This window comes from Pecten maximus, chromosome 7 (assembly GCF_902652985.1).
Source record: "Pecten maximus chromosome 7, xPecMax1.1, whole genome shotgun sequence".
NCBI classification, from domain to species: Eukaryota; Metazoa; Mollusca; class Bivalvia; order Pectinida; family Pectinidae; genus Pecten; species Pecten maximus.
In genome coordinates, this window is record NC_047021.1 from 22,433,601 (window position 1) to 22,458,872 (window position 25,272).

Here is a 25,272-nt window from a genome sequence, read left to right on the forward strand (position 1 = left end):
GACTTTAGACAAACACATACTTTGTTTAAACTGGTCTTTTCATTAATGAAGATTTTGTTTACAGGCACACAGGGATAAACTAATTCTAGATGTATTTTCACCAAAGAGGAAGAGTGGCAGAGCTGTCTCTGATTCTGCCATTATAATCTCAACAGACGAAGACGATTTCGAGGACTGTTTGAGAAATTCAAATGTTGTGAACTTAAATGACAAAGATAAAAAAGTAAACAAACATAATCTGAAACGACCATCACAAAACCAAACAAATGTAGATCATGTTGAGCCTGATGTGACATCTAGATCTGCCGATGGAACAGTTGATGTTCACAAAAGGTCACAGCGGACAGCACAGTATGTATGTGTAGCTGATCGTGATCAACTTCACCGCCCCAAAGAAGGGAGCACTTGTGCATCTGACGTCTCTACAGAGGAAAGGAGGAATACTGCTGACGTCTCCACAGGCAGTTTGGGCAGTGGTGCGAGTGACAAAGAAAATAAAGATGTTGGTGAGAACAGGAATGGCCTAACAATACCTGTACTATCAGCAATATCACTAGATACTACCGAGTCGCTTTCACATGATGATGAGGATTCGGTGTCACTCGACCAAACCACTGACTACACCTGCTGTTAAAAGTAATTATCAAACATTTAAAATAGAATTTTAGTCACACAATATCCTATGCTTGAAGGAATGTGTTAGTGTTGTTATGGTGGATTATGATGTTGTTTTACTAAATGTAAAATTTTAATTTTTGATATATATAATATTTGATGCTTGTAAACACACATGGTGGTTCCTTTATCATTAACCCAGTTCTCTTTTTAGCTCGTCTCTTCGAAGAAGAGTGAGAGCTTATGTTGTCACTCTGGCGTCGGCGTTGGTTTTTCAAATGTTAAGTTTTAGGTGCTAGTGTTGAAAGGCATAGTAATTAATGGTAATATGGTCCCTGTGAGGGTTAAACTATCCCCTGCTGGAGTTAAACTAAAGGATTTTTTGGGAAAAAAACAACAGATTTTTCACGAATATTTCTGAGTTAAGTTTTTGGTGCAAGTGTTGAAACGTATGAATACATCACTTTATAATTGTACTAGGGTGCTGATATTTGGCAATAGAGTCCCTCTAGAGTTAAACTATCCCCTGTCAGAGTTAAACTTAAAGATTTTAAGGGGGAAAAAACCCTGATTTTTAGCTCACCTGCCCAAAGGGCAAGTGAGCTTATGCCGTGGTGCGGCGCCCGTCGTCCGTCCGTCCGTCCGTCGTCAACTTTTTCATTTAAACAACTTCTTCTCAATAATCAAGAGGCCCAGGGACTTGATATTGGGCCTGTAGCATGATGAAAATTACATTAAAAGAGTAATACCCCCCTTGCCCCTGCCCATGCCCAATTTGAAATCCCTAATATCACTTTATTAATGAAGAAACAGGACTGCAATCTCTATTGTATTATGAAAATGTATAACAGGATATGTTGGTTTTTTTAAGTGATTTGATTACACTTCATTTGAACAAAAGCACAAGACATAATATGTACTTCAGTTTTTGACTTTTATCTTTATCATAATTCATCACAACTGTTAACTGTATATAATAAATGTTTGATTTTAGTGCCATGTCCAGTTTGTGGTGTGGAAGTGAATGACCAAGCAATCAACACACACCTTGACCAGTGCTTGGCCAGTGCTGAAAAGAAGTCTTCTTTAAGACGGTAAGACTTATGATAGAAACTATGTGTACAGGCTACCATTTAGTTGTATACAATTAATAACTGTACCCAAATAGAGATTAAATTCTGGTAAGTGATACTGAAAAATTGTTTGCAAGGAAAAGGGAAATTTTAAGCAGGAAATGGGGAATTTGGGTCGATTTTTGTTGAGGGGACAGTATCCATAACAATAATATGAACCTGAATTCTTCCCTTACATTATACTTTTAATATGTTCTGTACCCAGACTACCTACTCATGCCCAGGTTAAAAAAACCTTTCCTGATACCTGGCAAGAGTAGTTTCAGGTCACTGCTAATGTCTGTGTTCTTGAAATTCGAATACTATATACATAAAACTGTGTTTTCCAAAGAAATAGGAAAATTATGCTTTACAAACTCATAATGGTATGATTCTTGACACTACCAACTTCTACTGAACCATTTAAATACTTGGTCTTTGATATACATGTATATATATTTTCTATCACTCCATTCTTTGATATATGTAAATGTATTCTCTATATATCCATTCTTTGATATATGTAAATGTATTATTTATCACTCCATTCTTTGATAGATATGTAAATATATTATCTATCGTTCCATTCTTTGATAGATATGTAAATATATTATCTATCACTCCATTCTTTGATAGATATGTAAATGTATTATTTATCACTCCATTCTTTGATAGATATGTAAATATATTATCTATCGTTCCATTCTTTGATAGATATGTAAATATATTATCTATCACTCCATTCTTTGATAGATATGTAAATGTATTATTTATCACTCCATTCTTTGATATATATGTAAATGTATTATCTATCACTCCATTCTTTTGTCATTGCTGGACAATGATTCCGAGGAAAACGTGAATAAGTAAAAAAAAAGTTTAAATCTATTTCAACAGATCAACCCCTAAAAGGAAATATATGGCGAAGTTGGTTTACAATATAATGTCGGAGAAGAATGTACGCAAAAAACTTAAAGACGACGGTCTGTCATGCAAGGGAGATAAACAGGTAAATTTTTAAAAAGCATTGTTAGTGATAACACTATATACCTAATAGGAATATTGTTTGCTTTTAGATAATTTCTTTAAAACATTTTGAATTAAAGTGTATTGATTTAAAATACATATACAATAACATGTAGCATGGGCCATAGCTACCTGCAGATCCCAAAATTGAGGCATTTTATATGAGGGAATGAGGACTTTTGGGCTCTCTAAAACAGATGGGAGATTTGCTTTGAAAGATTACCTTTGGTTGTAGTATGATAGACCTCTACTGAACATAGCCTGTAGCTTTCAGCAGCTCACTATTACTCTTTGCTTTTGTTTCAGACACTGATTAACCGACATCGTGAGTTTGTGTTGATGTATAATGCTGAATGTGATTCTCTTAGTCCCAGGCCAGGTATGACTAAAAACAATAAAGAAAAAAACAAAGATTACAATTTATCAAATTACAAATGTTTATCTGAATATGAAAAATTGCTACTCTGCACCTTTTGAATACTTGTTACTGTTGTATAAAATAATTCTGTTTAATTTTGTAATTAAAAAAGTTATCAAATATTACACTGTCATGTGGATTGAAATGGTTGTCCTTGACTTAACCTTGATGATTTCACACTGCAACTTATATACTGTAACACACTGAGACTAGTGGTACTTCGAATGAAGATGTCGTACTGGAAACTACCTCTACCTGACAACAGCCACTTTGTCTGTGTTGTTCTTATGTTCCATTGACCTTAAATACTTACCCTGACCCTACAGTTACAAAACTACTGATAATCCCTAAATCTTTATATTCTTCCAGTATTCAAGTCTGTTACAAAGTAAAAACTGATTGAAAATGACGTCATAACACATAATTTTTTATTAAAAATTAAAAATTGCAGGAAGGTAGTATTCAGATTATCTGTAATCTGAAAACACAACATTGCCCAAACTTATAAGCGTCTGTAATTTGACAACCTGACAGTCCCCAAACTTCTAGTTGTCTGTAATCTGAAACATGACAGTCCCCTAACTTAAGATTATCTGTACCTGAAAACATGACAGTCTTCTAACTTCTACCAGTTTTCCTTGTGTCACATAACACACAATGAAGGTTAATACTTTAAAAGAACAATCCTTTCTTTTTTTATCAGTTGAACAGCTGATCAAGGAACTTGAAGCTGTAGAAAAAGCCAAGGGAGCAGAGAGTGCTAGCAGTTTACGGAAACAGGTACATTATATAAAATCTTAACCAATCCTGATCTTCATGTTGATGATGAATTAAAATCTTGTAATCTAAAAATCAATATAAATATTGGTCAATATATTTTCTTGAACACCAATTCTTGAACACCAATTCTTGATTGATTACAATTGTCTGGTATTTATTGAATTATATCAATCATATACAATATTTTAACAACTAAATTGTTATAAAACCAATATCATAATGAAAATGATTTTATTCCATCCAGAGAGGAGTGAATATTGAAAAGAACAGTTCTCCAGCCACAATTAAAAATGTTCTGCAAGACTATGGTGAGTCAAATTATCATGTGGAAACAATGCTGTCATAGCTTTTACGGTAATATGTGTAAAATATATTGTAAAGAAAAGAGGTCAGGTAAACGTTACTAGGTTTCCTATACATCAGCTGTATGATATGAATTTTTTTTTGTAATTTGTAAAGTACCCAAAGAAAGTGGCCATATTGACCAAAAAATACTCACAACTTTAAAAGAGGAGGACTTTGACAAGCAGAAACCATGAAAATAATTATATAAGTGATTAATTCAAACAGTACCATGTAATATTAGACAACACTTTCAACCCACCCACCACGCATAGAATGTTTTGATTTCTGGAGTCATCATTTGGGATATATATATTACAGGTACTGGCATAGTCCCAAGAAAAGCTAGAATTGTTCGATGTACTGGCCATGGTGATAATATGATAACTGTTGGCATGATTATAATATAATCTGACAAGAAAGAATATAATCTGACAAGAAAGATAATGTACTCATTCTATTCTTTTATCAGAAAAGACACACAAGTCTCACTTTGATGAATTAGTGAAGGCAGCCAGAAGAAGCTGCAGAAATAAAGACCAGCAATCACATGGAGCAAAGAAAAGTTCCTCAGAAAACAGTTTTGAAAAAAATGTTTCTAAGACTGGTTCTATGGCTACTACAGATATTATAGGTGATAATGCAACAAATCCTCAAACAGGAAACAAGACTGCTAGTCCTACAGTCACAAATATAGAAGTTATTTCATCATCTTCTGTCAGAAATCCTCAAACAGGAAGCATTAGTGCCAGTCCTACAGTCACAAATAAAGAAATGATTTCATCATCATCATCATCATCATCATCATCATCATCTATGGGTAAAGACAATGATATTGCTAGTGCTGTGGTAAGTAAAGAGACTGATTCCTCATCACGTTTTGTAACAAACTCTCAAGCTGCAAGCAGTAGTATAGACAGAAAATCATCAAGTGCTTCTGTTAGGAGTACAGGAACAAGTTCTCCGTCATGTCTTATGACAAACGGTCCAACAGGAACAAATTTAGGTATAGATGGAATCTCCTCATCTAGTCATACACTCCCAGGAACAGGGTTATCAGGAAAAGAAAGAACACCAAAGAAAGTAAGGAGACGAATACATCACAATAATATAACTTCAACACCTTCTCCGACAAAATTAGCTGGGCTCGGATGCTCCCCATTCAAGAGTCCGAAAATGGCAGGTGATCTCATTACCCCACAATCTCCAGGAAAGTGTGCCCTTTTTGTGGAGGATAGTGAATGTGGAAGTGACATGGAGGATCAGCTCTTTAAGAGAATCAACTCTTCTATAGGTAACTTGTTTTGAATATTCAGAATTTATTGATATATCGTTGATTAACAGTTGAATATTTAGAATATAAAATTTTTGGGTAGAGGAGAATAGATACTTGTTTTACTTTTCCTTGTTTAGCTGTAACAAAAACAGGTAAACTATAGTCAATGAGATCAAGAAGATGATCAATTTTCTCATATCAATGTACATACATGTGGTCAATTCACCAGATCAATAAGTGTCTGGCAGGTTATAAGTTGGCATAAAAATTATGTCAAAGTGAGCAATATTTTCAATGCTTACTTATTTGTTTTGGTCTATTGCATCTTGCATTTGTTAAAGAAGTCCTAGAGACTAAAGTACATCTATATAAACGTCTATAAACATTTACTTTTTTAAAGATACTTTTTCTGAAGACGACCTGGAGGAGAATTGCCCAGGTCAGTCCTCCGAGTGGCCGGCCCTGTCCCAGGCTTTTGTACTTAAGGATCAGAGCAGGACAGCCTTAGGTGAGGAGGAGGAAGTGCCTGTGTTCACTGCTGTACACATGCCTCCACGGTCTCGTCATGTGTCTGGGCTGTCCGTGGAGAGTGGCACATCCACAGGCAGTGAGGAGTCGTCAATATTGTGGGTTTCACCCCCAGTAACCATGAAGGTAAAAATGGAAACAAATCACTATCAGGGCCTTTGGGTTGACCTATTTCTGTAGATCTGATCTGATCTACTAGGTACAATGATCCTCTATATTTTGTGTATTTCCATTACAAATGATAAGTATTTATGAATGAAGATTTTCAGTTTAATTTCACAAACCTTCACCTAATTATTACTGAGAGCTAATCTCTAGTAGACATTCAGGGTCAAAGTTACTGCTTGTTTGTTTATTCTGACTTGCACAACACATTCAGCAGGTATCTTATGGACATTATACGACCTAGAAAAACCTCTTGTTTTATATTAATATTCCAGTTGGTACAATTATGAGAATAAACTTGTTTAGTATGACATACTTATTAAAATCAAAATAACCACAAGGTGCATTTACTGTTAACAAGACTTTCAGTCCAATAGATAGGAGTAAAGAATTTATGGAGATCTTACAATGGTGGGCACCTTGATCCCGGTGATTTAAACTGAAATGACCAACAATGACATTGAATTATCTTTTGTTACCATGAATAATAACTTCAAATATTCAGCATTATTATTAAATCAGCACATTTGAACTTCTGAATTTAGGTTTTCCAGAGTCCATCTGAGGGAGTTAGAGACTTCAACCTAAAAATTAATCTTTAAAATTTTCTACACATTAACTTCGGTCTTGACTCCAGTAAAACCAATTGAAGGTTTATGCAGAATAATGGATTAAATTTTTTAACTCATCAATTTTGATAAGGCTTCAGTCTGTTCTTTATTTCTGTTATTGATATAGATTGGGACCAGAAGACGATCTGAAAGAGTCAAAGCAGGGTGAGTCATTTTGTCTGTTATTAAATCTGAGATATAATTATTTAAATCTGAACGTTTTTAATCATCAGGAAATGTAGTGAATTCACGATTAAGTGGACTTCTAGGTTCACAAGCTATTTACATTACCGCAATAATTATTAGGGGAGGCCTTTGAAATCAAATGCATATGTACATATATTAGACACATTGAAATAATGAAAACTAAATACCCATGAATAATGATTAATGTACTGAAAGTCAAATGTTTAATGTACAGAAATGAAGACCAGGGGAAAAGAAATGAAAAAGATGACACGGAGGAAAAAGAGCATCAACCTAATACAATGAAGAGGAAGCGATCTACTGGATCAGTCAGTAGGTGGCATTGCAAAAAGGGTCAAACGGAGAAGATGAGAAAACTGGTACAAAGATTTATAGGGAGACTTAACTATGCTGAATTATATACAAGAAAATGTTCTCTTTGGCGGACTGTCAGCTAGGAAATGTCAAGCTTAACTTCTCAATGGCGGACTGTCAAATATGAAATGTCAAGCTTACAGTGTAACTTCTCTATGGCAGACTCTCAGAGAGAAAATGTCAAGCTTACAGTGTAACTTCTCTATGGCCGACTCTCAGAGAGAAAATGTCAAGCTTACAGTGTAACTTTTCTATGGCCGACTCTCAGAGAGAAAATGTCAAGCTTACAGTGTAACTTCTCTATGGCCGACTCTCAGAGAGAAAATGTCAAGCTTAACTTCTTTTTGACGGACTGACGAGTATGAAATGTTAAGCTCAACTTCTCTAAGTACAGTGGAACTTCGTTAACTCGAACTAAGATAACTCGAATACCCCGCTTAACTCGAAGTACCTCGCCGGTCCCGGCCGAATTCTCTCTTTATCTTAGTAAAAAAAACTCCGAAAATTCGAATTCGGATAACTCGAAAAACTCGGATAATACGAGGTAAAAATTTGGTCCCAACAATAAAAATCCTACTTGAAATGTTCGAATAACTCCAAGTATAATTTTCGTCGATCGGTGGCAAACGCCGACATTTTTTAAGAGCTAAATTCCGTTTGTAATACTGAACATATCGGCACTACTAACCTACATGCTATTATAAGTGTTTCATAAATTCATAAAAGAAATTGTCGGTTGAATCTTATAACAACAAGTCTTGGTGATAAAAAGTACTGCTTTACTTACATCAGGTAATTTCCCAAGGCGGTCGCCGATATCAGTACACACGATGGTCAACAACTCATCTACCCGTTCGCTCAAGCGGAACTAATCTCTGACACACCGGTAGATCTACCCGGCTGATGTTTTTACAGGTGTAGAAATGACACAGTCACCGGCGCCTATTAAATCTTTAAACTGCTGAAACAATAGCATAATTACTGCCGAGGTGTTCAGAGTACAACTGTAACGGTCAGTGCTGTCTATTAAATCGGATAAAACGCCAACTCAGTTACAGTAACATTTTATACGCACATGCGCAGCCCAACTTCCGGTGCTAATACACTTGGAAATGGCATGGTTATCAATAAAAAGTAAGTAGGCCGATCAAACAGTATTTTATATATGTCCAATAAAAGGTAATGGTTCTGTTACGTTTTGTATGCAATCTGTGTTAAACTTAAACGGTTATTTGTTTTGACATTAATAACTGGTTACTTTGTCGAATTCCGTTTTATCGTTTACCTTAAAATTGCAAACATGACTTGCACATCAGATCGTTATTGAAGTGACTAAGTGAAAGAAACTTTATCGCGACTGTATATCGGCAAAACTACACCAAATTACAAGTGACATAACGAAACATTACATATATATTTACATGTATTGACCAGTCTTCACACTAAACTGATGAGCGACAGAGCGAAGTTATAATGATTATATAATGTTGACAAATATTGACCAAACTTTTCACCAAAAACGATAACTCGCTTAATTCGAACACTCGGATAACTCGAAGTTTTTTCGTGGTCCCGTCGACTTCGAGTTAACGAAGTTCCACTGTATATTATTGATTCTTTTTCTTACAATAGACACAAATCCAACTTTTGTCATTTGCTTGAATTTTCGGATTTAATTAGTAATGTACATGTGTGGTAGTCCCCTACCAGTAAATCAGGCAGTTGTAGGTTTGTGCCTTGCCTGACTCCTTGTTTTGAAAGCACTTCATAGATTGAAGATGTATTTTTCTCTAGGGTTAAGAAGTGTTATGTGTTCAATATTTATTAATATGTCTTGCTTATATAAATTCTAAACTGGGTTTATTTAAATTCATTTGTATGTATGACCAGGCCAGTCAGCTTGTCATTTAGTATATATAGTTATAGTGAATTATATTAGTTATTTAATCTCATGTGAGAGTCCTTAGGTTCAGGACGCAGCAAAAGGTCCAGCAATTCCAATATCTGTGAGGTTGGAAGTTTTCGAAGGTATGACAACAATCTAAGAAATGTTGATGCATCTAGAACATATTCATGAAACCATTCTCATGCTCAAGCATGAAATTTGTGCCCAACCAAACTTGCTTAAATCATGAAATAGCAGTTTAAAAGAAAAACCTAAACATCAAAAATGATATCTTAATTGAAGACTTTCGGAATGATTAAAAAGATATTGGTTCAGATTTATCACTCGAAGTATTTTGAGTCTGAGCACAAAATGTGTATTTGAGCATGAGTGCGGTTTTCTGTATCTGGGGCGCTCAAAACTTCAATGTCATAGAAGGTTAAGTCACCTTAATGTTGTTGGGTCGCCTTTGACAGATGTCAAAAAGGCGGCACATAGGTGTTGCTGTTCCGGGGGCATCGACAATGTTAAGGCTTTTTAGTTTAGCTGTTTCTGACAAAGCTAGACCAACATGACCAACAAACTGTATAAAGATATCCAAGAACTGCGGTGACTGTTAAGGGCCCATGGGTTCTCTCCTTAGTTAAGTTTACATGTTTCAGATAGCTAGGACAACCATCTTCAGAACAATTTTATATCAACCGTTTTGTATTTTGTATATTACCACAAGATTTTGACAATGACAGCTTAATAAAGATTTATTCAATAACAGTATTTATATTGTTATTCTCTATCATCAAATTCAGGTTATTTTTACCTAGACAGGCACCACTGCCTTGAATTAAGACTTCAGAGAATTCTTACTTATGTATGTGATGTAGGCAGGTGTCAAATGTAGATAATATTTACAAACAAAGAAACTATGGCGATGGGTCCATGATATTGGACCAGCAGCATGTGTAGATGAAGGGCTACACAGCTTTGTGGAAATGAATGGCCTTGACCTGCATGTACTTTCAATGTCACATTAGTCAAATTATAACAAATATTCATACCTTATCTACATATATAGCTCTCCAGCAATGACCATCTGTCAGAAATCCTCCATCATCTAGAGCTTCATTGTTGCAGTGAGAGTTAAATGTGCAATTTTTTTCTGAATAAACAAGAGAGTGTCATGATAGTTGGCCAGTAGTGTACTGGGATGAAGGACTACAAAATTTGTTCAAATGGATAAATTAACCGTACTCTCATATTGGAATGAATATGTATTAATTGAGATTTGCATCAATATAAATGACCTAGATAAACTTCTATGTTGCATTTGTATACCAACTTTGGTCAAAAGGCAGGTGAGCTTATTCAGTGGTGCAGCGTTTATCTGTTGTCCATCCAGCATCAGCGTTTTCCGTTAAATGACTTCTCAAAAATCAAGATGGGAATATTGCGAGAGAATCCATCTACAATACCATTGCATTCAATAACCTGGACATTCACATGCTGTGCTGATAGGAGTGTCATCAGAAACAGATGGACTTTTGTTTGGATGGTTATATTTCTGCAACCAATACTGTTGGTCAGCTTTTTCACCATTCTTATAACCATGGGTCATCTATCACACTCTGAAGTGCTACCAGAACATCCTCGTTAATGATCACAGTCCTGACTTTGTTAAAGATCACTGCTACTGAACTCCATTGGCAAGCTACATATTACGCATAACATTTGTTAGCTCATTTTGTCCAAAGGTCCATTGAGCTTATTCCACAGCACAACATTCATAGTCTGCAAACTTTTCCTTTAAATCACTTCTTGTCATGAAAGACTGAATTGATTTTGAACAGATTTGGCCAGGAACATCCTTGGGGGCAGGGAAACTTTTGCATATACAGTACATTGTATGGAAGTCTGGCCTCCCTATGGCAGAGAGCTGGGGGCCCAATAGGGGAAAAAGAGACAAGTTCTTAAAATTGTTACTAGTTTGCATAAATGATGTCAGGTCCCCATGGGGGTAGAATAATAATAATGATAATATCTTTTATTTATCCAGGGTTACATATTTAGACAATGTCTAGTTTACAACATGGCCCTGCATCCTAGCTTAATCGGGTATTTCGTTTAATTGGGTAAAATTTTAAAAACCAAAACCATTTTCTCTTAAATCATGTTAAAAAAATTCGTTTAATTGGGTTGGAAAAGTCGTATTTTTCGGTTATTCGAATAGAACATTCGGGACAAAAAATAGAAATGCTCCGATTTTCACGAAAGTCATCGCGTATTTCTTTAAGTTTTAGACATTTATCAACAAATAGTGTAATTTTGATGGTTCAAATGTCAAAAAACAGTTAAATATTACCTTAAACGGTAATGTTATGTCGGGGTTTTGTCATGTTCAGAACTGTGTTGTTGTTGATTCTGCCTCGTGTGGTTTTTCCCCAACAGGAAGTCGACTAAGAATTGTGGGTAAAATTAAATGTTATTTTTAGAGTCAGCAGCAGGCAAAACGTAATGGGGTTTTAAAAGCATAATTAAGCGACTAGACAATTAAACTTTTACGTCTGGGATGTAAAATCTTCGAAGCAAAAACCAAAACAATAGGTTTTTACCTGGGTCTGATATTGCTACAGATCGATTGATATCACCGCTTACTGTATGTGGCGAATCCAAAGTGAGGGGTTCGCCACGGGGAAATGTGACGACACCGATACACAGGTGAGTTAAAAATCAGTAGCGAGCAGTAAAATGACAGACGCCCGACGTTAGCTCATAATTCCTATTCAGGTTAGGATTAGAACTGGTTAATAAAAACATTACATTGGATTTCGTGTTGTTTTATCAGTGACTGCCAGTGTCAAGTTCGTATAAATTTATACCACAGGAAACGACCTAAATAAACTCGGTTTCTCCGATCTCTGTGCTTTGGTAATTGGAAATAATATGGAATATTTTAAACTTCAAAGCGAACATAAGAATGTCTCTATGATAAACATAAATGATTTTAGATGTAATTGTCGGCGAGTCCTTAGATCGTATGTCAAATTAGGAACACACGGATGAAACAGGGATGTATGACCCCCCGATTTGAGGTGCTACGATTGTACTGTGCCGGGAATAAGAAAATCATTAAGGTTTTGTTATTTTAATACACACATTTTTATACAATTAGTAATAGTAATCTGACAATTTGACATCAGTAAAAGCACAAACAAAAACACCGTTTATTAACAATAATAACGCAAATATTTTCATCCAAAATCGACCCAAGTCTGACTACCATTACGGACCAAATCCAAGATGGCGACGTGCATTTCGGCTTATCGGGTAAGTCGGTTAATCGGGTAAAAAGTCCCCGCAAATAGGCAACCCGATTAAGCGGAATGCACTGTATGTACAAACATAATACAATTTAAGATAACAATATAATAATGTAAGCAAATATCACAATTAATGGAACTTAAAATTTAGCATATTGTAAAACTTAAATAGTGAATACTTGTATATCACACAAGTTTAACTAATTAACATGGTTAAATCACTATGATATTGGAATATACATACAATGCTAATATAGCACATGGTAAAAATTGACAAGATATTATACACTAGTATATTGTGTATTAAAATGAGACAATGAAGTCAGTTTTATAAAAGTTTGGATTGGAAATTTTCGACTAAAATTGCATATAGAATATGAAATACTGGTATATACCTAGTAAGGTTAAGATTGAGCGAAATAATCCTGCAGATATCCTCTTTTAAAAACTCTAACACTAATAGATAAAATCAGGATGGAAGGGAATAGGGGAAATAAAGGTAATTTCTTTAAAATGGCTACTATAGTGTATCTGATGTTCCCTGAAATATCCATTTGAGCCCCTTGTTTTCAATGAAATTGTTAAAAGTAAATTTCCAGATGTCCCGAAATTTGGGAGATTCTAAGATATTAACACAGCAAACCAACAATATGATCATATCTCAATACACATCAATAACAAAGATAGTTCCTTCTGAATCAATGCCTTTATTACTGTTTGTAACATAAAAACGAAACAATATTTATGAGTAACATCATATTCCTTCAATATTCCTTCATTACAGCTTGTAACATAAAACTAGCAAAACCAAAGTTGGCAGGATATTTTGTAAATTCTACAAAACCGATCAGCGATAAAGAAACTTCTTTGATTACCAGTAAATAAACACATTTCCATAATTTCTTGAAAATTTGGAAAAAAAATGTATTGCTTGCAATAAAGACAACCAGGTAAGCAATCACACATGCCATGTTGATTTTATCTAGGTATGTTTGGATTTAATGAACAAAATTTATAACTGATCATTCCATTACCTCTTTTGATATGACTGATAGCATGCAGAAAGAAATGTCAGGGGAAAAATAATGTACCGTCATGTGATAACTATTGGCTTTTGATTACACACAAATCAGGTTATCAAAAACTAATAATGATAAACATTTCATGGATATAATAATGGGAAGATAGCCCCTATGATGATATGTACCAGAACATTCTGACCCTTGAGACAAAATTGCTGAGTAACTTCCCTAAGCTTAAATCAAACTTAACAAATATTTTTCGCAGATACATCATATGCAAGTCTTTCCATTTCACTTGGAAACCAAGCATAAAGTAATGTAAGAATGTTCACAACACATTTACATAATAATTATGATCATGCTAAATTAACTACACAAAAAACATCTTTATAAATGCAAGGCAAATCCAAATTAAAAGCAATCCTACACATTAATGTGATTTTCCTGTCCTTAAATATACCACATCACCGACTGTGTACACTGATTCTCACAAAAATGCACGAAATAGCTCCTACAGAATAGAAATCTAATTATCATCAAAAAAGAAAAAAGGTAAGAACAGAATCTTAAAATTAATAAGTTTTATTTATATATCAAATACAGAGGCAGAGCACAATAGAATTTCTTCAGAATGCAATTATTTATTCACTTGGAATTTTAAACAATAAATGAGAAGCTCAAAACTTTGAAGTATAAATGTATATATAAATTGTAACAGTATAAATCATGTGAATTTAACATTTACCTTTATCAGCAATGAAGCATCTTTAAGGCATTGATTATAATTAGACAATAATTAGTGAAAATGGCAAAGGAACTTGTTCAAATAAACACAAGATGGATAAACTAATATACACACTCGCACGATTAAAAAAGTATTAAATCTGACTTAATTAGGCTCCAGGGAATATTAGACTTTTTGTCTGGGGGAAAAACCCACAAAGGATAATATCTCTAGTCAGTCAAGTAATTTCTGGAACATACGCACAACTACAAACTGTTATATCCAACACAGTTAAAATCAGAGAATTTACACAATGGACAGATATTGAAATACATTGTATCATACTTTATTTTGATCACAAATTGGTCAAAGGCAATTTAAGACGAATTTAATTTGTGTAATATCTTTGTAAAATAACAATAGGGTAAAATGCACCATTCATTATGCTACAAATATTATGTCCACAGAGAAACTCAATAAACTCACAAATATAAGATAGCAATATTGATATATTTTTTTTTGACTATTTCAGTTTCAACACCATAACTGAGCCACAATAAGAAAAAAATATATTAACTATACAGAGCAACACTAAATGCATCCTTTTACATTCACTCTGCCTCCCTGAAATATGCCATTGCTATGACTGATTCTGATAGTGCAGTAAGTGAAAGTGAACGTAACCCTTTGAGTATCGAGGATGCTTTTTTCTGATACATATAAGACTAGCAATACTTCTTGGAATCCATCGGGACAACAACAGATACAATAAACTATGGAACATCAGTTTTGTACTTCCTTTTATGTACAAGTATACACAGACCCAATGGTTCGATCCTAGACTTTAAAAGGTCAGATTTATAAATCTTGTGATTGTATTTTACTCAAAATCTCAACCTGTTTAAATTTCACAAAACATTACTTCATAATGTTATTGCAACAATAAATTGTGTGTCTCTTCAAAAAGATTTCTGTCGTTAGCAAATCAAGTGTTTAGACCAGCTGGTAAATGTGTAAACTAACTGTTTAAAAGGGTTCTGTTATTCAGCTTTCATCAAATTGCTTAATTGTGATTTCTTCACTTAAGATCAATAAGTTATAATTCCTACATGTATGTTAATATGACTTTTCTTTCCCCCAGCATTTAAACAGATATACATGTAGATTGTGAAACAAGTGCATTGAATACAGCTAAAGCAATACATGTCACTTACGGGCCCCGCCAGCTATTACACCGTAATGGTTTTTGAAGAAACTTGGATATTCTAAAAATATTATGGTGACCTTGACCCACAAACCTTAAAATTTGACCTTGTCTGAGATATTATGGTTACTTGTAATCATGTCAAGTTTGATCAAAATCCATAAGGAAAGAAGCCAGTAGAGCACAGACATATTTCTGTAATACATACAAGACAGACGGAGAGGAAACCTATAGTCCCCTACCCGTTTCATCAATAGGGGACTAATAAAGGAAGGATTGCATAATGATAACGAGTGGAATGTCAATCACATTAATGTATTCAATTAAGAACTTGTTTTTTAGGCAGAGTTGTATTGAAACTGTTATCCAGGCAAGATCTTGTCTTACGACTGATTATAGCCTCCCAGATCTATGTTAATCCGTTAAGATACAAAAATCCTCTCAACCTGATGTTTTTCATTTGAAAGCAATATTAAATAACAGGATTAGTTCTGACAAGATTTGACATTCAAGAGAAGAAAAAGGAGTTAATTTATGGCAAGTTTTTTATTGCCTTTTCTACTTCTTATTTCTTAAAGATGCTACAGTCCTTTATGCAATCATTATTAGGAAATATTTTTTTCATTTGTAGGTGTTTATTAGATATACTCTTGTATTCCTATATTTGGGTTGCCATTTTATGAATTTTGTTTAAAAGCAGTACAACATTATTACCATTATAACATCTTTAAATAAACTAGTATAATATTTATTCTATAATAAATGTACATTTGTATGTCACTAACCCCATGTTTATACATCATAGAGACAATGTTTATATTTCTGACATGCTGGAAGGAAAAGTATAACCAGGTCTCTCTCAATATCTGTGATACAATAATAATTCTCTCCGGACATATGTAAATACTTATTATCACAATGCACTGTTTCGATCCTCTAATAAACTATCATAATGTCTCTATGAGAGACATGATTTCTGGCTTCAATATTGCACCCTCCGCCCCAGCCCCTTGCTGTGCCTTGAGATCAGCCATCAACGCCTGGTCCCAAGTCAACGTTACTACCACAGCAGGCACCAGTCCAGCCTCTGCAAATGTGTCTGCCTCCTCAAGTTTCTGACCAACTGATAAAAGCTGAAATGGTATCCAATCAATTGCTAAATTTTCTCTCACGAAAGAAAACAGAGAAGAAACTTTTTCCTGTGCCTTAAATGTTCCTTGCAACAAAACACCATTTGGCATTCGAACACGAATAAGGGTGAAGCGATACTTTCTCAATTCCCGTAATTCATCCCTTTCTCGCATGGCTTTGGTGCGTAACATGCCAAGCTTATCAACTGCATCCTGTCTTCTCTGTTGTTCTTTCTTGATCTCCTCAGGGCTAATGTTATAGAATTCATTTGGAATGTCGAACTTGGAAGCCTGTTGTGAGGGATGGTACACTTTCAAAGCACGGTCCAGCTGAGGTCTGATAGGCTCTGCCGCTAACAACACTTCCTTAAGGCCATTAAGTCTCTCTGTATCCTGTGCCATTCCTTCATCCATTACATAAAAGTTCTCTTCAGTTTCGTTTACCAGCTGGGACATCATATTGAAGCCAGCAGCTTGTAGAAACTCATCACTTCCCCTCAATGGCTCTATTTTCTCTGAGAATGCTTTGGTAGTCAATCTTATCTTCCGGTACTTCTCCTCACCAGGGTTTGCTATAATATTACCAAGAATTTTAACCAATGTTTCAATACCAATTCTAACTTTTTCTTTGTCCTTGTTGAGAGTATGAATCATCAAGGCTGAAGTCATTTCTGGCTCTTCTGCAATTTGCTTCAAGAGAAACTCCTCTATGTAGTTCTCAATTTCATTTTTGGGAAGGACTGCGGGACCAAGTTCTGGACAAGAGTATAGAATCTGTGAGAGTACAGGAGCACTGTCTAGTTCTACCTTGGCTGGACCTGCTCTCGCTGCCTCAGCAACTGCTATGGACTGTTCCTGTTTTCTCATCTCCGACTCCATCTCTTGCTTCATCTTTGCCCTCTGTGATACTCCAGCTGAAGAAGTAGAAAGTTATACCATTACAAACTACAGATCAGTACCATACATCAGGAACGATCACTTTTTGAAATACTAGCTACCACATACTGTGAAAAGGACTTAAATTTCTTATCAAAGACATATTGACAGCCTTAAACAATTAAATCCTACACAAATTCTATTACTCTGGAGTTACATGCCATAAAAAAGGCAAAGTTCAACCCTCTCACATCCCTATAGCTAGCACAAAGCAACTGAAAGATGAATCATAATTTGTATGTACTGGCATTTCATACTCCATTAAATTTAATCGAAATCGTTTTTTTTTTCTCTCACTTTCAGAGTTTTAGCTAGCAGTTTGTATAGGAATGTTATTTTACAAGTAACGAACTACATATGTATGTCTCCTAGTGCATGATGTATTTGTCTTATAGGTCAAGCATACTCGATTCTATATGTACCTGATTTCCTTGGGTTCTGACCCTGTGTTCGCATCAAAGCAGCTTCAGCTGCCTTCCTTGCTTCGGTGGAAGTTTCTTGTCGAGGCACTGGCCGGCCTGGTTCCCTCATCGCTGTATGAGGGGTCGACCGACTTTCGTCTTTGAGACGATGGCCATCCCCAGCTCTTTTAAAGGTGACATCAAGTTTTCTCTTTTGAAAAAACCTTTTGATTGCAGCCATCTTAATTGTTAGGCAGAACAGAAGCTGTTGTTACTGTCGTTCCAAATTGTGTTGAAATGGAAACTGTTCTGTAAGATCTGAAAATAACAAAAATAATTTGTAAAAAACAGCGGGGTTTATATATAATTAGTTGTAGAGGAGTGTAAATATAGTGAAAACAGTCTGTGGCTTGTGTTGAATAACTGTCTATGTCAATTATGGGCAATTGCTTAGTCGGTTAGAGTGCCACCCACTTCAGGTGAAAATCTGCGGTGCATGGTGCAAGGCTCTCTACCTGTGTCAGTTTTTTTGTTTCTCGGGAAGCTGAGAAATGAGCATGTCTGTCATGCTGTGGTTGTGTCCTTGGGCAAGACACTTATTGCTCTGGATGGCATGCGGTTGGCCTCCCATGTATTGTTCAGACAGGTAGTCACTAACTACTACCAGGAGACCCCACCTCAAAACGACCCTGACTGTTGTTGGGCAATAAACCAAGCAAAAAAACCTATGTCAATCAGCTTACAGAATATGCTCCTTTGACTCAGTTTGTAAAACTGTTAATGATTACCTCATGATCATCACCCTAAAGACACTGGATTAATTCTTGTCATGACACTATAGCTTATAATTTGAAAAATCTTTTCCCTACAACAAGGATCTTAAATTAAACAGATTTTCCTTGAAAACTGGTGAAAAATAGGGGGTAAGTAATTGCAACAATGATGTGTCATTTTGTTGTGTTTTTCTTTTCATCAAAATACTTGGTTTAGCAAATGACAGGCTGTCATAAGGTATGAATTCCAGATATATAATATCACTGTAGCAGACGTCAGTAATATATTTACTATATTCTGATAGTTGCATAACAATCCCAAAAATATATATACCGGGTATATTTTCATGGGCTCTTAATTTGTTTTCCCATCTGATCATAGGTACATACAAGCCTCAAGTCAATGTATACACGTACATTTGTATAACCTCATGCAGATATTAAAAGGTTTATATCATATTCATACATGTACATCATACATGGAAATATCTGAATCAAATTGGTAAAAACTCAATTGGCTTGCCATAAAGCCGTTTACATAAAAAAAAAATACCCATTTAATTCAGATATCTATAATATTATTGACAAAATACAGAATATCTGTATCAAAAATCTCTATTTGCTTTTAAACACAGATTTCTATTTAAAACTAATATATCTATCAAATTAAGAGATATATTTATTTAAATGAAGATAGCTGAATTATTGATAAATTATAATGTATTTTATGCAATTAATAGGAAGAATTAATGAAAAATACCCTGCCCATGCTGGGTTTCGAACTACTAGGTAAGCGACCTTTCGCTCTAAAGACAAACATCCTACCACACACTAGTCTAAGCTTGTAAGGCGACCTTATACTCTCTACTTTTACAATATTATCCATGATGAATCTCCAACAAGGGCCCAATGGGCCCGAATCGCTCACCTGCTATCCAGTAATCCATTACATAAATAACATAATTAAGAACGAGTGTATCAGAGACCATATTATATAAGATCTCAGGGCTTGGTAATTATTTGAAAAGGTGTGTCTTTTAAATATTTCGCCCAATTTAACTCTTTCAAACTTAAATAATGATCAAGGTCATTCATTTACACAAACTTATAACTAGCTTCATCCAAGAATGCTAAAAGCCAAATATAAGGTCTCTGGACCCTTCAGTTATCGAAAATAAGTCATGGAAATATTTAAGCCTATTTGACTGCTCTCACCTTGAAAGGCCAAGGTCATTCATTTGAACAAACTTGGTAGCCCTTCACCCCAACATTCTACAAACCAAATATCAACTCCCTGGGGCTCTTGGTGATTGAGAAGAAGTTGTTTAAAGATTTCAGCCTATTTGTTCCATGTGACCTTGAATGAAGGTCAAGGTCATTCATTTAAACAAACTTGGTAGCCCTTCACCCAAGCATGCTACAGACCTTATATCAACTCTCTAGGACTCATGGTTATTGAGAAGTCATTTAAAGATTTCAGCCTATTTGATCCCTTTGACCTTGAATGAAGGTCAAGATCATTCATTTGAACAAACTTGGTAGCCCTTACCCAAGCATGCTACATACCCAATATCAACTCCCTGGGACTCTTGGTTATTGAAAAAAAAGTTGTTTAAAGATTTCAGCCTTTTTGTCCCCTGTGACCTTGCATTGAATGAAGGTCAAGGTCATTCATTTGAACAAACTTGGTAGCACTTCTCCCCAGCATGCTACAGATCCAATATAAACTCCCTGGGATTCTTGGATATTGAGAAGAAGTCGTTTAAAGGATTTTAGAATATTTGACCCATGACCTTGAATGTAGGTCAAGGTAATTCATTTGAACAAACTTGGTAGTCCTTCACCCCAGCATGCTACATACCCAATATCAAGTCCCTGGGTATTTTGGTTATTGAGAAGAATTTGTTGAAAGATTTTAGCTTATTTGACCCCTGTGACCTTGAATGAAGGTCAATTTCATTCAATTGAACAAACTTCGTAGCCTCACACGCCAGCATACTACAGGCCTAAACCAATAATATTAGAGGTTTACACGACAGGAAACTTTTGACAGGCTGTCATGTAACCTCTAATTACCATCGCAGGTAGAACCTGTTGCTGTGACACCTCTAATTAAAATCGCTAATATATATAGTTATAATAACTCACATTTTATACGATGTGACTTACATAATTCTATTAAGCTATATGATAAATAAACACTGTTAAATATTGTGTCCATATCTATATCCAAAATCAGTGATTATTAGCCTCTCTTGTCGTTTAAGCGTAGGTCCCATTTGTATATACGTATACCGCCATACTTGTTTTGCCTGTGACCTCTCAGGGTTATTTCCGGTTTATCCAAATTTGGAGTTGAAATAGACGAAACAAATGAAATGCTGTGAAAATATTGCGTTACTCAATCCGTTTTATTTGTATTCCGTATTTTATAATGACCGGAAAAGCAGAATTGTTTTAGTGACCCAGTATTTGAACACAGTAGGTTGCAAGTGAATTATTGTTGATTTAATTATATTTAAGAGGTGTCCATCAACATGTACAGTTTGTGCATAAATGGATTAATACTTTATCAACAAGTAATATAAGTGTGCACATAGTTGTTGACATGATGATGAATTATCGTTCTAGATGGTTTATAACACTTTTTTGTCGTGCCCCAGAATCAGGGCGCTGGCAGCTACAAGAAACATACCGTAGGCTGATGAGGTCGCAATATCCACCAATGTAATCAGGTGGAATAAGACCTCATATACGTATAGGAGTAAATTTAAACTACAGGCCCAGTATTAGGTCTCTGGGCCTCTTGGTTATTGAGAAGAAGTTGTTTAAATGGAAAAGTTGATGCCGGATGGATGGCCAGACAGACGACGGACGCCGTGCCACAGCAGGTGAGCTAAAATGATTATGTTACTAATAAAGGGAAGTGTAATGATTGTCCCTGTTCTAAACATATGAATTAACACACTGATCATAGTGATGTTCAGCATATTCAAATAAGGATTGTTGTGTAACAGGAGAGGAGAAAATGTAGCGGGCAGACCGGGATTCGGACCCGGGACCTCCAAACACTAGCCGGGTGCTCTACCAATTGAGCTACCTGGTCACCGATGATCGAGAAAGTCCAGTTCAGCTACAGTTAGAACAGACAATTTCATTCAGTTCAGAGATGTGTGATTAGGTACTTATGGAGATTTATAGTTATCAGGGAAACTCGGACCAAGTAATCAGATGCTTAATTTTGAAGGTTTATCAAATTTAAAACTGCGTGTATTGTTGATTTAATAAATTTCAAATTAAGCACCTGATCATGATTGCTGTCAAACAAACTTATGACGGGCGCCATGTCGTTTGGCGTAAAAAATAGCCGATACCTTAACCTAGCTGAAGAAGAGTAGTGTTACAAACCTTTCCTGTCAATCTTGGTGCATATCCTTGTGCCATAAACTGACCAAGAAATGGTTATAAGAACAATGTTGATACACAACCAGATGAGTAACAAAAGTAGTATTTGTATCTGAACGTCGTCTGTACTAAATGTTATGGATGTTTCGTGCACTGAATACGTCGCTTATGTCGTTGCAAAAGCCCAGAATTGCACTCCACAACGAACTCAGGAAAGTGGTCGCACTAATTTCCAACCAATTCATTAGAATTGGTGATTCAATAACACCGTCTAATTATCAGTAAATGAACTGGATACCCTTGCACTCGCTGAAACGGCCCTGAACTAATCCCAGCGTTGAGATCAACAACTTCCACCACCATGACACACCGCTAAAGATTTACGAAAATGACTCGAACCAAGGGACGCAACTCTTATTATTTAAGGAAAATATCACCAGGAATATTCTGTTATCTGAAAATGTTCATGTATAAATGGTTCAGCATTTGATCGTTTGCAATTAAGAAATTATCGTTATATTATAGTTCAACAACTATAGCATCGCCAGTAAACCCGAAGAAATCTTGTCAAGCTAGAATCACTACTGTACAGTACTGTACTGTAAATAGATAACGACCGTATAGAAGGATATGCTAGGTTACTATACAGTAGGCATTCACAGCGGAAGTGAACAGAATTGGAAGTTCACAGTATTTGTGTATCCCTTTCCCGGGATCCCCAAGGCCAGGTGTATAATTTGTGCATTAGTCTAGTGGAGACTTTTGCAAGAACAATATTTCAAGATGTAAAGTAATTCAACGATATCAATATCTTACGCATGCAATTTGTTTGAGAGCACAACTCATCAAAACATAAACAAGTGACCATGACTCACATAGTGCAAGGGCAGTGCTGAATACGTTGAGGGATACATATGAACTGAAATGTCGTTCTATTCACCCAAAAATCAGTTTTGCAATGAAATGTCTTTCCGGATTATGCTACTTATTTCTACCTAAATTAATTGTCGCCCAAACAGAACTGTTACATTATGGCAATCAAATCGGTTGTAAAGATGAAATTTGAAAGACCATCAGTTTTGCTTCACCAAATTCATTTTCTTCTCCTATTGTCAAGTTTTTCACCTGTCTTTTGCGCTCATGCAGACCCTGCAAAACAAATGAACTTTAGAAATTCAGATATATTTCAAATGAAACCACTTGCTGATGATACTCTTCCCAGACAGATTCATATCACATTTGGTGTTGACCCAACAGATATAACAATACAATGGGCAACAGAGAAGGCAGACAAGTCTGTTGTTCAGTACTACCCACAAAATTCGCCAGGGAGCTCAATATCAGTGGAAGGGAAATCTGTGGTTTTTGAAAATAACTCTCGTGGATGGAAGCATTTACACAGAGCTGCTTTACATGGACTTGTACCAGGCTGTCTGTATATCTACAATGTTGGTGGTGATATTCAGTCACTAAGAAGCAACTTCTTCAGCTTTAGGGTTCCGTTTAAGTACGAACCACATACCTATATGGTGTTTGGCGACCTGGGGACTAAAAGTGCAAATCTCCAGTTCCTGGTTCACGAGTCCAGAGCAAGAAACTACAGTGCTGTTTTTCATGTTGGGGACATTGCCTATGATTTGGGTAGTGATGGGGGTAAAGTTGGAGATAAATTTCTGAATTTGATCCAGTTGATGGCAGCCAACACTCCTTACATGACGGTTCCAGGAGATCATGACTTGTTTCAGGATGACCAATACAGGTATCGATTTTCTAATCCGAATGCCGAGTGGCCGATGAAGATGGAGCAGCTGTGGTATAGCATAGACATGGGGAAAACTCACTTTGTGTGCATTTCCACTGAAATATTTTTTACTGATAAAAGAAACGTTGAAAGGTTTATGAAGTGGTTGCAACATGATCTTACAAAAGCCAATGACAACCGGAGTAACTTTCCTTGGATTGTTGTAATGGCTCATCGACCTATGTACTGCTCTGTGGATGACACAAGGGAAGATTGTAGGAAGCCAGATTCTATTGTAAGACAGAATCTTGAAAGTGTTTACTCCCAATTCGGTGTTGATGTTGTATTTAGTGGACATAATCACATGTATGAGAGAACATGGCCTACATACAAAAATAAAGCTGTTGCTTTAAATTACATTAATCCATTGGCTCCAGTTCACATAATTGTTGGATCTTTGGGAAACCAGTATCTGACAGAGTATACCTCAAAACCAGGAGGAGGATGGTCTGCATTTACAAAATCTGCCATGGAAATGGAAATCTATGGTCGATTGACTGTTTATAACTATACACACTTGAACTGGGAGGCAAGATCAGCTATGGATAACAGTCTTGTGGACAAAATGTTGATAATTCAGAGAGTTCATGGACCATTTACAAATCCTCAGGTCCATATTCCAGACCCATTGGGAGAGGCTGGTAAAGCCTGGAGAAATCAGAATGGAGCCACTGAAGATGATGGCTCACTGATTAACTTGAACTTTTTTGTAGTTTATGATGACTACAATACTCGAGTAACAGTCCTTTGTTTCACCTCTATAATCTTGCTAATTGGAGTGTGTTTAAGGAAGAAAATAATTAACTTTTTAAGGTTTTGTTGTCTTAAAAACGATAAATGTAACAATACTATCACATGACTATTTGCATGTTTAAGACAGAAGAAATATGTTCTATAATGTGAAATGTTTTTGCTTATGTATAGATGTGCCTTTATCCCATCACTGTCTTTCACTTAAGATTATAAAGATTTCATATGTTACTAAATCCTTAAATGTTTACAGGTAAAATCTACCATAACATTATCAGACAACAGGTAAAATCTACCATAACATTATCAGACAATAGGTAAAATCTACCATAACATTATCAGACAGCGATGATGATTCATTTTCAATTTTTTTTTTTCATTGTTTTATTTTGAATATGTGATGAAAGTCTAATTTAATCTATAAACAGCATTCGGATCATCCTCGGGTTGGCTATACTGTATTTTGAAAAAAAACCCTGAGGAGTACTGGATG

The 25,272-nt window shown here is 35.5% G+C and overlaps 3 protein-coding genes across 3 annotated transcripts; 2 read left to right on the top strand and 1 right to left on the bottom strand.

Annotated features, from left to right (window-relative positions):
• Window positions 1-393: 393 nt before the first annotated feature.
• LOC117331922 (E3 ubiquitin-protein ligase RAD18-like) lies at window positions 394-7,860 on the top strand. The gene is made up of 10 exons (XM_033890912.1): window positions 394-636; window positions 1,610-1,709; window positions 2,625-2,736; window positions 3,060-3,132; window positions 3,875-3,951; window positions 4,196-4,259; window positions 4,766-5,587; window positions 5,970-6,223; window positions 7,001-7,038; window positions 7,295-7,860. Exons 1-10 carry the CDS (start codon window positions 579-581, stop codon window positions 7,515-7,517), a joined length of 1,821 nt encoding a protein of 606 aa, XP_033746803.1. The 5' UTR covers window positions 394-578; the 3' UTR covers window positions 7,518-7,860.
• A 5,460-nt stretch (window positions 7,861-13,320) lies between these two features.
• Window positions 13,321-22,755, bottom strand: LOC117331923 (UBX domain-containing protein 6-like). The gene is made up of 3 exons (XM_033890913.1): window positions 22,232-22,755; window positions 18,072-18,368; window positions 13,321-17,627 (listed from the first exon to the last, which is right to left on the bottom strand). Exons 2-3 carry the CDS (start codon window positions 18,289-18,291, stop codon window positions 16,531-16,533), a joined length of 1,317 nt encoding a protein of 438 aa, XP_033746804.1. The 5' UTR covers window positions 18,292-18,368; window positions 22,232-22,755; the 3' UTR covers window positions 13,321-16,530.
• A 663-nt stretch (window positions 22,756-23,418) lies between these two features.
• On the top strand, window positions 23,419-24,888 carry LOC117331125 (acid phosphatase type 7-like). Its single transcript, XM_033889720.1, has one exon. It carries the CDS (start codon window positions 23,419-23,421, stop codon window positions 24,886-24,888), a length of 1,470 nt encoding a protein of 489 aa, XP_033745611.1.
• Window positions 24,889-25,272: the final 384 nt, after the last annotated feature.

Coding starts and splice junctions, on each gene's coding strand:
- LOC117331922 (XM_033890912.1), top strand. CDS start 579: ATGATGATGAGGATTCGGTGTCACTCGACCAAACCACTGACTACACCT. Junction 637..1,609: donor GACTACACCTGCTGTTAAAA/GTAATTATCAAA, acceptor GTTTGATTTTAG/TGCCATGTCCAGTTTGTGGT. Junction 4,260..4,765: donor AAATGTTCTGCAAGACTATG/GTGAGTCAAATT, acceptor TTCTTTTATCAG/AAAAGACACACAAGTCTCAC.
- LOC117331923 (XM_033890913.1), bottom strand. CDS start 18,291: ATGGCTGCAATCAAAAGGTTTTTTCAAAAGAGAAAACTTGATGTCACC. Junction 17,628..18,071: donor TCAGAACCCAAGGAAATCAG/GTACATATAGAA, acceptor CTACTTCTTCAG/CTGGAGTATCACAGAGGGCA.
- LOC117331125 (XM_033889720.1), top strand. CDS start 23,419: ATGAAACCACTTGCTGATGATACTCTTCCCAGACAGATTCATATCACA.